The sequence below is a fragment of the Pantherophis guttatus genome, chromosome 9, assembly GCF_059756535.1.
Source record: "Pantherophis guttatus breed Tessera chromosome 9, ASM5975653v1, whole genome shotgun sequence".
NCBI classification, from domain to species: Eukaryota; Metazoa; Chordata; class Lepidosauria; order Squamata; family Colubridae; genus Pantherophis; species Pantherophis guttatus.
In genome coordinates, this window is record NC_142071.1 from 31,491,001 (window position 1) to 31,503,158 (window position 12,158).

General features: G+C 46.4%; 2 protein-coding genes across 2 annotated transcripts; both read left to right on the forward strand.

Annotated features, from left to right (window-relative positions):
* The first annotated feature begins 1,697 nt into the window (after positions 1-1,697).
* LOC148112517 (nicotinamide N-methyltransferase-like) lies at positions 1,698-4,537 on the forward strand. Its single transcript, XM_087875828.1, has 3 exons — positions 1,698-1,921; positions 2,691-2,898; positions 3,939-4,537. The coding sequence occupies exons 1-3, from the start codon at positions 1,774-1,776 to the stop codon at positions 4,363-4,365; spliced, it is 783 nt and encodes a 260-aa protein (XP_087731954.1). The 5' UTR covers positions 1,698-1,773; the 3' UTR covers positions 4,366-4,537.
* A 1,970-nt stretch (positions 4,538-6,507) lies between these two features.
* LOC117659955 (nicotinamide N-methyltransferase-like) lies at positions 6,508-10,190 on the forward strand. Its single transcript, XM_087875827.1, has 3 exons — positions 6,508-7,534; positions 8,089-8,296; positions 9,609-10,190. The coding sequence occupies exons 1-3, from the start codon at positions 7,378-7,380 to the stop codon at positions 10,033-10,035; spliced, it is 792 nt and encodes a 263-aa protein (XP_087731953.1). The 5' UTR covers positions 6,508-7,377; the 3' UTR covers positions 10,036-10,190.
* Positions 10,191-12,158: the final 1,968 nt, after the last annotated feature.

Below are 12,158 nucleotides of genomic sequence, written 5' to 3' on the forward strand. Positions count from 1 at the left end.
TGCGGATTGCCTGCTCTCCAGTTTGTGCTTCGATTCAGCTTGCAAAGACATCCCCACCTACCGATCAGCCTTCAGGAACATCAGTTCCCTCCTGAAACCAGGGGGGCATCTTCTCTTTCATTCAACCTTGAGGAGCATTACTACATGGTGGGCCAACACAGGTTCTCTGCCCTCTACTTGGAGAAGGAGGTTATAGAAGAGGCAGTGAGGCAGGCTGGCTTTGTTATTGAGTGGATTGAGGAGACCAGGATCAACATCCCCCCTTCTCTAGCTGATGGGAAGAAGCTGTGCAATCTTCTTGCCAAGAAACGTATCCCATGAAATTTAGACAGCTGTCAACCTAACACCCAACCATCATAATGATTTTGTTATACCAGTTAGGGAAAGCACAGACAACAGGGCTTCTGTGTTCTTTTCCTTGCCTTTCCTAGTACGCATCTGGCAAATGGCTCTGTGTGTAATAAAGTAACACCTTGCCTCTGTGTGTGTGTATTAGTTTCTGCTTTCCTTGTGTTGTGTCTCTCTGTTTTCTAGTTACGTGGATTCTCTGGGCATGTGTTGCCCTGGGCTGCCCTCAGCCCTGCCCTTTCTGAGATGGCACTCCCTTCTTCCCGGCTACCCTGCCACTGGCTGGGGGTGGCCCTCTCTGTGCCTCCAGCCTCTGATTTCCTCCAAGTCAGAGCCACCCATCCCTCTCTCTCTCTGCTGCCCCAAATGACCAGCCAGTTCAAAAGCAGAGTCAGATCAGCCACCGGGCCACCGCTGGCCACTGGGAGGTGAGAGAGCAGCCTTCTTCAGCCCTCTTGGTCTTACGCGCTTTGCCTCTGCCCAGGGCCCCACCTCTAAATGTCTCCCACACACATCTGGCTCTCGTAAGGTTGGGGCAAACATATTGCTCTCTGGTTCTTTGGCCAGGAAGGACCATCTGTGTTTCCAGCTGAGAGATTCTGCAGACTTTGTCTGCAGGTGGGGTCCTTCCAGGAGACGGGGGAGGCTGATTTGCAAAGCAGCTGGTTTAGGCTGATAAACCAATCCGCTCCTCCACCTTGATAAAGCCCCTGCCCCTTGGCATGGCTCAGGCTGCCCCATTTCTTAAGGATGCTTCAATCTGCAGAAGTTGTGGAGAAGGTCAGGACAAGGAACCACAGCTCGCAAAGAGGCAGAACAAGGCAGGGGCCAGGCTACCTTCTTCACTCATGCCTAGAAGAGGCAGTCGGTTGGCCAAGTTCTAGTGCCAAAGGAGAAGACTGATGGGTTTATGCAGAGCTGAGCAGTCCATGCATATCTGGTTTTGGAGGGCATCTCCAAGGAGCTTAGATCAGATTATATTAGATTTTACATTCCCACATCAGGGGTGAAATTCTGAGTGTTGAAGTCCACTCCTCTTACCCTAACCCAAACCCCCTTCCACTTCCCCCCGCCGTCTCCCAAAAGACCCCAAAAGACACTCTGCTCTGTAGGGTGATCAGAGCAGGATCTTGGAAGACCTGGCCCCAAAGACCCTATTCTCTGCCAGGCCTCTCCTGCTCTCCGACAAGAGGACCCACTCCCCTCCTTTGATGGGAGAGGAAGGAGGCCTTCTGCTGACTCTTTTCCAAGGGAGAACATCTGACTGCATAAAAGGGAGAGGACAGCCCAGGTCCTGGCTTCAAATCAGTTGGCAGGCGGTGGGCAAAACGATCAGGCTGCAGCCTGCAACAGGGGTGGAGCTAACCAAGATAAAAATATGATAAAGCTCAGACCTTGAAAGCAGTTGGCAAAAGACTTTCTAGGATGATGGAGGAGCTTTTCACAGAGGGAGAGTTCTATGTTGAGAATTTTCTTCCCAAAGATTATCTGGAAACGTATTATAAACTTAACGTTGAAGATGATCAAATTTTAACCTGTTTCCTGAAAGCGGCTCACAGGGCATTCAGCCAAGGTAAGTGCTGACTTTCTCAATTTTCACCTCAAGGTGAGGAACGCTTGTTGGTCAGAGAAGGTCAGGAGGAGCCAGGAGGCACAACGCAAGCTCATTCGTTCATATTGACCCTTGGAATGTGGGATCCAGTTTTGGTCACCATGATAGAAAACAGATGTTGAGACTCTAGAAAGAGAGCATAGAAGAGGGGGATGGAGGCTAAAACATATGAAGAATGGTTGCAGGAATTGGGAATGTCTAATCTAGTGAAGAGAAAGGCTAGAGTACCAGAAAGCAGAACAAGAAACAATAGATGGAAACTAATCAAAGAGAGAAGCAATCTGGAATTAAGGAGAAACTTCCTAACAGTGAGAACAATTAACCAGTGGAATAGCTTGCCACCAGAAGTTGCGGATGCTCCATTACTGGAGGTTTTTAAAAACGCATTAGACAGACAGTTGTCCAGAATGATAGGGTCTCCTGCATATCCAGGAGGAGTTGAAACAGTTTACACGAGAATTGTCTTGTGGACAAAAGTTTTCACATGTGTGTTCTTCTTGAGAAATGAGCAAATGGCCGGCTTGGAAACAGGTTCATGGGAATGGGAAGAAGAGAAGGGGTTGTTGCCATGTGATCAGGTGGCCTCCAGGAAGTTCTTTGAAGGGTTTCTGGTGCTTCTTCTGGGGCAGCTCAGATGGGAAAATAGGTACCAGCGTGCAGAATAGCGGATAGGAAGGACCCAAAGAAGGCTGAGCTTGAAAAATTCTGCATTTGACTTGATGGGCTCCAGATGGCATCAAGGGAGACACCCTGATCGACATTGGCAGCGGGCCAACCATCCACCAGTTCCTCTCCGCCTGCGAGTCCTTCCGGGAGATCATAGCCAGTGATTACATTGTCCAGAACTGGGAGGAGGTGCAGCGATGGCTGAAGAAGGAGCCGGGGGCTTTTGACTGGACCCCCATCGTGAAATACGTCTGTGAGCTGGAGGGAGACAGGTAGGTAGAGGAAGAACGTAGCTTTTCCTTTGAAAGTCTTTAAGACTATAAGATTAATTAAGATTCAACTAGAGAAGGCAGCCAGATCCTTTTCTTTCAACTTTGGCTAATCTGTCCATGTATGAAAATGCAGCAGGAGAGGTTTTGCAATCGGGAGCTTATCAGGGGAATAATTGTGCAGACCAGAAGAGTCCACATTGAAGCACCAAAAGGGACTCTCTTTCAGGAAGCTTCACTAGATTCTGTTGAGATAGTTGTGCCCACTGTGGTAAGAAAGCAAATTTGAAACCCGTTCACTGTCTCTCCTGGGCAAATGGGGAGTGGTGACTCAATTCTTCCAGGCTCAGTCTCTGTTTCAATTCTTCTGCAGTGCTTCAGAAGGACCTGCAGGGTCATCTCCTCCTCAATGGTCCATGTCTTCTCTGGGTCCGAGTGGTTCTTTTCCAGCCACTTCCTACTGGAGAAAGGCAGTGGGAATCCATGTGCTGCTCAGGAAGGGATTAACTGAACATATAAACTGACCGTTTCCACAGCAACCCTAAGATGAGAGAGGAGACTTCATGACAGAAAGGCTGCCATCACCTATTTCCATCCTGACCTTAAATCATGGGATTTTTAGGATGATGTAGTCCCAATGGCTCATTATTCATTTATTGAAATAATTTATAGTGCCCTCTCCATCTGTCAGGTAGGTAGTGCCAAGATGAAGATTGGGGACCGTGGTGACACCCACATGGGGTGGTGGCACCTATATGTGGACCCAACCTTAATTGAATGTTCCTTATAGTGGTTGGGAAATTTTGGGATCTGAAGCCCATATATCTTAAGACTTAAGGTTGAGGAATACTGTCCTTGGCTTTTCCAGACTGATATTTGAATCCAGGCAAGAAGGAGGTTTTCTACAAAGAAGATCTTTTCTGTTTTTGAAGGACAGCAGACCTGGAAACCTGACTTATCTTCATCCACGAAAAGAAGGGGAACTCCAGAGTGACCAAGGTTTGGAGGTAGGCAGGTCACATTTTTCCTGTCTTTTCCTCCAGGGAAAAATGGCCAGAGAAGGAAGAGAAAGTCCGAAGAGCCGTCAAGCGATACCTGAAATGCGATGTGACCCAACCCAACCCTTTGGCCCCGCTGGTTCTTCCTCCTGCAGATTGCCTGCTCTCCAGTTTGTGCTTCGATGGGGCTTGCAGAGACATCCCCACCTACCAATCGGCCTTCAGGAACATCAGTTCCCTCCTGAAACCAGGAGGGCATCTTCTCTTTCATTCAACGCTTGAGGAGCATTACTACATGGTGGGCCAACACAGGTTCTCTGCCCTCTACTTGGAGAAGGAGATGGTCGAAGAGGCAGTGAGACAAGCTGGCTTTGTCATTAAGTGGATTGAGGAGACCAGGGTCAACATCCCCCCTTCTCTAGCTGATGGGAAGAAACTGTGCATCCTTCTTGCCCAGAAATGCAGCCCATGAAAGTTAGACAGCTGTCAATGTAACACCCAGAGATTTCCCCAACCATCATAATGATTTTGTTATACCAGTTAGGAAAGCACAGACAACATGGCTTCTATGCTCTTTTCCTTGCCTTTCCTAGTAGGCATCTGGCAAATGGCTCTGTGTGTAATAAAGTAACACCTTGCCTCTGTGTGTGTGTGTTGGTTTCTGCTTTCCTTGTGTTGTGTCTCTCTGTTTTCTAGTTACATGGATTCTCTGGGCATGTGTTGCCCTGGACTTCCCTCAGCCCTGCCCTTTCGGAGGCTGCTCACCCTTCTTCCTGGCTACCCTCCCAGTGGCCGAGGGGTGGTCCTCTCTGTGGCTGCTCTCCTCCAAGTCAGAGCCACCCATCCCTCTCTCTCTGCTGCCCCAAATGACCGGTAATGCTGAACCAGATCAGCCACAGGGCCATATCTGGCTGCTGGGAGGGGAGAGGGCAGCCTTCCTCAGCCCCCTTGCTCTTACCTACTTTGCCTCTGCCCAGGACCTCACCTCTAAATGTCTCCCAAACACATCTGGCTCTCACAGGGTTGAGGAAAACATATTGCACTCCGGTTCCTTGGCCAGGCAGGGCCAGCGATGCTTCCAGCTGAGAGAGTCTGCTAGAGTTTGTCTGCAGGACACGGGGGAGGATGCTTTACGAAGCAGCTGTGTTCCAGAGTTGGTTCAGGATCATGAACCAATCCACTCCTCCACCTTGATAGGTCCCGTGACCCTTGGCATGGCTCAGACTGCCCACATGCACCCTTGTGCCAGGCAACTGCCCCATGCAATCTGCAGAAGCAGAAATTGTGGAGCAGGTCGGGACAAGGAACTGCAGCTGGCAATGAGGCCGAACAAGGCAGGGGCCAGGCTACCTTCCTGTACTCGTGCCCAAAAGAGGCGGTTGGCCAAGTTTTGTGCCAAAGGAGAAAAATGATGGATTGGTGCAGAGCTGAGCTGCCTTCACTTGACAGTCAGTGTCTGCCAAGCTAATTTTGTGGCCCATCGGATGAGTGAGGCAGCAGAAGTTTCTTTGGTGCCAAAGTTGCCTGCTCTTCCTGGGCACAAATGCTCCTTCTGAACCCCAGGCAGCCCCAGGCTCTGCTGGGTGATTCAGCTGGTTTTTATGACTCCAGAAGCTGCTTTGGTTCCTTGGCAGCTCAAAGGTGGGTAGACTTCAAAGCCTGGAAATAAGCTATGAAAATAACTGATTTATTCCCAGGGAACTGAGAAATGCCTTTCTTTTACTTTTGGGTCCTGGATTATGACTTCATTTCAACTCCCCCTGAGTCCCCTTTGGCATGGCATCCAGGCATGCAACCCCGAATGCCCTCTCGTGTTTCCGTCTGTTCTGCAGCCTTCCAGGTCTCTCACTGGACTAAGCCAGGATGCCACAGCCATGAGACACTGAAGGGATTCTGCTGCCCTCTGCAAAGCTGCCCTCCAGGGAACCCGGGCCCTTGCACTGGCATCCGGTCCCAAAATAGAAAGGTTGTTGCCTTCCCCAGTCCTAAGTGCCAAGGAAGAGTTGGACAGGCGTGGAATTGGCCTTCATCGCCCATGAGGCTTACATATAATTATATCGAACCCAGTGTGACCAGTCTTGTACAGTTATTTTTGACCAATGTATTCATTCTGGTACATATATAATGTCTCATTCTGGGTCTACTTAACCTAATTGTTTTGTGTTCTGACTCCCACCTTGTGTTTCCAGCCATTGATAAAATCTGTTCCATGTGTCATAATATTCTGTCTCTCCTTTGTTTTTTAATTCTAACATTAATCTATCCATTTCTGTGCATACTAATATCTTTCTTATTATCTCCTTTTCTGGAGGGGTGTTTTCACTTTTCCATTGCTGAGCATATACCATTCTATATAATATTAGGTATATTGACCCTTTACTATAGCCATCTGTTATAATGCCTAATAGAAATAGTTCTGCCTTAAATTCTATACGTTGTCCAACCATTCTTTCTAGCCACATCTAAATTTGTAACCAAAATTTCCTTGCTTTTTTACAGGTCCACCACATGTGATAGTATGTACCTGGTGAGTATTTACATTTCCAACATTTGGGGATGTGTTGCTAAACATTTTAGCCAATCTTGCTGAGGGAAGATGCCACCTGTAGAACATTTTATAAAGATTCTCTTTATATGATGTGGCCAATGTCAATTTCCGGTTTCTTTCCCAAAGTTTTTGCCAGTTATCCAAATCAATGTTATATCCAAAATTTTTAGCCCATATAACCATTGTCTCTTTAACTTGTTCTTCCTCCATTTTATAGTCTAGTAAATATTTATATGTTGTCTTTATCAATTTGTCATCGGTCCCCACTAGTTGTTTATCTAATATTGTTAATTCTCTATACATACCCCATATTTTCACATCCTTCACGTAACACGATTGTATTTGCAGGTATGACCATCACTCCAATCCCACCCCTTGTTCTTTTAATTCTAATCTGGTTTTCAATTCACACTTCTCGTTTAATATATCCTTATATGAAACAATTTTTTCCATGTTTATAAGGTTTGGGTGTATCAATGCTTCTAGGATTCAGAATCAGACTGGTATTTTCATATAATTGTGTTGTTTGATTTTATTCCACACCACTAATAATGCATTTCTTATTAATGCCTCTGTTGCCAAGCCTCGTGACTTCCTATTCAGATTTTGGGTACAGTATGTCTTCTCCCATTTCGCCCATTTCAAACTGACACGTTATGCACTCACATCCCTCCTGGGACTGGGGGTATATTGTTTTTTAGTGGGGGATCCGCCAATCCCATGCTTCCTTTTCAAGGGAGAACATCTTGTTTCAGGTCAGGTCAGGCCCTGGCTTCTAATTGTAGGCACGATGCTCACGCTACAACATGCAAAGGTGAATTTTGTTGAGAGAGCAATCTGTAAGGGAAATGAGGAGGTGGAGCCAGCAAAGACCAAAGTATAATAACCCTCAGAGCATGAAAGGAGAGCCCAGCAGTTGGTGAAAGTATTTTTGGGATGATGGAAGAGCCTTACACAGGGAAAGATTTTTACACTGAGCATTTTGATCCCAGAGACCATCTGGAAAAGTACTACAAAGTTAGCCTTGTGGATGAAGGAGTGGGTCAGTTTCTAGCCTTTTTCCTGAAAGGGGCCCACAGGGCATTCACCATAGGTAAGTCTTGACTTCCCCAATGTTAACCTCAACGTGAGGAATGCTTGTTGATCTGAGATGGTCAGGAGGAACCAAGAGGCGGATCTCAAAGTCATGCTTTCATCTTCACAATTCTGCTGATTGTAACTTGCATCACTTAGATGATATCTTGAGGGTACAAACAGCCAAGGAATGAAAGTAGCTTACAAAAGATAGATGCCAAAGTGTTCAGAAATATTCTTTCCAGCCCTATAATTCTATGTTCCATTACTTGGCCTTTTCTGCAGATTGATCTGGAAATGAAACACAAGGAAAAAGTTTCCCCAATTTCTTTCACGTGTGTTTATTTTTTCTGGAGAGAGGGGGAAATGGGTGGGTTGGAAATATATTCGTGGGAATGCTAAGAAGAGAAGAGTTGCCAGATGATACAGTGGTCTCCAGGATCATCTTCGAAGGGTTTCTGGTGCTTCTGGGGAAGTTTAGATGGGGAAACTATACAGGGGCATGCAACAGATACAAAGGACCCAAAGCAGACTAAGCTTGAAAAATTCTGCATTTGGCTTGATGGGCTCCAGATGGCATCAAGGGAGACACCCTGATCGACATTGGCAGTGGCGCATCCATCTACCAATTTCTCTCTGCCTGCGAGTCCTTCCGAGAGATCATAGCCACCGATTACACTGACCAGAACTGGGAGGAGGTGCAGCGATGGCTGAAGAAGGAGCCGGGGGCTTTTGACTGGACCCCCATCGTGAAATACGTCTGTGAGTTGGAGGGAGACAGGTAGGTATAATTTTGATTTTGACACCTTTCAAAGACTCAGATTAATTAAGATTCAACTAGGGAAAGCAACCAGATCCTTTTCTATCAACTTTGGCTAATCTGCCCGTGTATGAAAATGCAGCAGGAGAGATTTTGCAATCAGGAGCTTAATGGGGAATAATTGTACAGACTAGAAGAGTCCACATTGAAGTAGCAAGTATGATTTGATTGCTTGTTTGTACTCTATGACCATCATTAAGTGTTGTACCTTATGATTCTTGATGAACGTATCTTCCTTTATGTACACTGAGAGCATATGCATCAAGACAAATTCCTTGTGTGTCCAATCACACTTGGAAAATAAAAATTCTATTCTATTCTATTCTATTCTATTCTATTCTATTCTATTCTATTCTATTCTATTCTATTCTATTCTATTCTATTCTATTCTATTCGGACTCTCTTTCAGAAAGCTTCACTAGATTCTGCCAAGATTGAGACATGACTTTTGTGTCCATTCTGCTAGGAAAGAAAAGTGGCAACAAGGCCACAATTTCTTCTGAGCAGAAGTGGAAAACCAGTTGTCCCAGACTTGGTCTCTGTTTCAATTATTCTGCAGTGCTTCAGAAGGACCTGCAGGGTCATCTCCTCCTCAGTGGTCCATGTCTTCTTTGAGCCTCCCCTTCCCAAGCTCTTTCTCCTGGTGGGACCTGTATCTAAGCAGGGTTTCTCTAGCCAAAGCCCACCATTGATTTCCATCTCTGTTTCTTCTTGTGTCGGACTAAGAAAGATGAGTATTATTAACTTTTATTTGTGGTCACAGACCAAAATACAAATATAATTACAAAAGAACATGGGGAAAGTAACATCATAAACAGTTGGCTACCAGAAGCCTTGGCCGAGAGGAATTACAGCGTTCTCCTCTAATAGTTACAGCTCTTAAAATTATTTTAGAAACCTGTAAAATAATGCGTGAGGAGCCATCCCCTAAACAATATAAGGTCAAATGACTAACATTGGATCCAGAGAGATCTGTTTCTAGGAGAGACAGTAATTTAGTCCTGCCTGCGAGAAAGATGAGTATTCTGAGAGGAAGTCCACACATTTGAGAGTTGCCAAGGTTGAGAGACACTGCCCTAAACCTTCCAGGTTCCAGAGTGATATTTGAATCCAGGCAACAAGGAATTCATGCAGAGAGAAGGGATTTCCTGTTCTTGAAGGATAGCAAGACCTGGGAAACCTGACCTATCTCCATCCATGAAAAGAGGGGCAACTTTAGGTTGACAAAGGTTTGGAGGTAGGTACATCATATTCTTCCTCTCTTTCTCCCCAGGGAAAAATGGCCAGAGAAGGAAGAGAAAGTCCGAAGAGCCGTCAAGCGGTACCTGAAATGCGATGTGACCCAACCCAACCCTTTGGCCCCACTGGTTCTTCCTCCTGCAGATTGTCTGCTTTCCACTCTGTGCTTTGATACGGCTTGCAAAGACATCCCCACGTACCGATCGGCCTTCAGGAACATCAGTTCCCTCCTGAAACCAGGGGGGCACCTCCTTTTCAATTCAAGCCTTGAAGGGCACTACTACACGGTTGGCCAACAACGTTTCTCTGTCCTTTACCTGGAGAAGGAGGTGATCGAAGAGGCAGTGAGACAGGCTGGCTTTGTCATTAAATGGATTGAGGAGACCAGGATCAACTGCCCCCCGTCCGAAGCAGATGCAAAAGGCCGGTGCATCCTTCTTGCCCAGAAATATAGCCCATGAAATAAGGCAGCTGTTGATGTAACATCCAGAGGCTTCCCCAACCATTGTTAGGATTTTGTTATACAAGTTAGGGAAAACACACACCGCATGGCTTCTGTGATCCTTTCCTAGAAGGTGCATTGAAAATGTGTGTAATAAAATATTTTGTTTTTCTCTCTGTGTGTTGGCTTCTGCCCTCCTTGATGTGCAGGGTCGCACGTCAAACAGTCGATCACATCATGACCGGCTTAAGCTGTGGGTATATATGGGTCCTGTATCTGATTTTTAAATTAAACAATGTTGCTTTTCAACGGTTAGAATAGCAATAGCACTTGGATGTATATATACCGTTTCACAGTGCTTTACAGCCCTCTCTAAGCAATTTACAGAGTAAGTGCCTCTTGGCCCCCAATCTGGGTCCTCATTTTACCGACCACAGAAGGATAGAAGGCTGAGTCAACCTTGAGCCTGGTGAGATTTGAACTGCCAAACTGCTGGCCGCCAGCAGTCAGCAGATGTAGCCTACAGTACTGTACTCTGACCACTGCGCCACCACGGCTCATATGCTAAATGAATCAATAAATCTCCTTTCCTTGTGTTGTGTCCCTCTGTGGATTCTCTGGGCAGCATTAAAGGGGGCGGCATCCGTGAGTCATGCTTCGAGGAAAGAAGAGAGGAGCTTAGGCCAGAGTGGGTAAGACGCACTGGGCGAATGATCTGCAGCCCCCACACAGATGCACCCCGTTTGTTGAACCAAGTCTCATTTTTGCTGGCTTCTCTCCACGGCTTAAATTTGGTCACTTCTTGTGAAGTTTTGGGGGAGTTATCCTGCCGGCCAGCAGGCAGACACATCCCGAGCTCCTCGATCTGGTCACTTTCCAAGATTCCTGTTGGCTGGAATGAATCAAGAGGCAGCTACTTTAGGAAGCTCCTGAGGAAGACCTTATGCAAGAGCAATGGTTCTCATGAAAAGCAGTGTTGGAAGAAATGTCCATCTGGGTTCAGTTCCAAATGGGGAGAAAGACACTGGAAACATGGAGGCTGCCTGGTAAGATGGTTTAATGGTGAAGCAGAACCACCAAGCACGTGTGATTCTGGGTAGCTGAACACATTGAGTGGAGAGAGAGATATATATATTTATATTGTAGGAAGTTAGCACCCACCCCTTTCCTGGAAGAGTGAAATATTTTAGGAAATATGAAAAAGGCAGAATATTATATTTCCTTGGATGAGAAATGGATAAGCATGTTTTGAAGCAGCTCCCATCTTCCTGCCCCCACCCTTTGTCAATGGGCCATTAAGGCCTGGGCCAGTCTATTCTACATAACAAAGATCTACCTCCTTCAGGCAGAGCCATAGTAGGAAATGCCAAAGATCCAACATAGATAGGATTAGCCCTCTACACAATAGCAGCAGAAACTCCCCACATGTGACCTGGGAAGCACATGTGACCATCAGCCAGCAAGGCTAGCTAAGACCCCCACCCCCTGGGAGTCTGACAACCAATCAGGATACTCTTTTCGGGGGGCCCACGAAATGCAAAGCCAGAAAGAGCATAAAAACCCGTGGACTCGCTGTATTTGGCCCTTTTCTGTTCAGGAACTCAAGCCATTTGATCCTGTCCACCATCTTTCCAAGCAGTCTCCATGTTTCCAGTGTCTTTTTCCCCACTTGGAGCAGAACCTAGAAGGAGATTTCTTCCAACAATACCCTCCCTTGGGCTTTGAACTTGACCTTCCTGTTCCTGTGGCAAAGGCAAGTATCCTATTGACTCCCAGGGGCAGGGATTCTAGCTAACTTTTTCGGCTGTCTGTGTCCCAGGCTTGGTTGAAGCTTGCTGGGTGATGCAACATTCCCAGATGCCATGTGGCGAGCTCTGCTGCTAAATGAGTAGAGGGCTAAATCCTATTATCGTCCTGAGGGTGGAGGTCTTTTGTCTTGCAGATAGGCTGGTCCAGTCTTAACGTGCACCAAATATCCGTTGAGGGCAGGGAGCTGCTCTTTGGCTTCAAAAACATGTTTATCCTTTTCTCAACCTTGGAAATATAATATTCTGCCTTTTTAATATTTCCTAGAATATTTCATTCTTCCAGGAGTGGGGTGGGCGCTGACTTTTTACAGCAGCACAAATGCTGTGCTCAGGG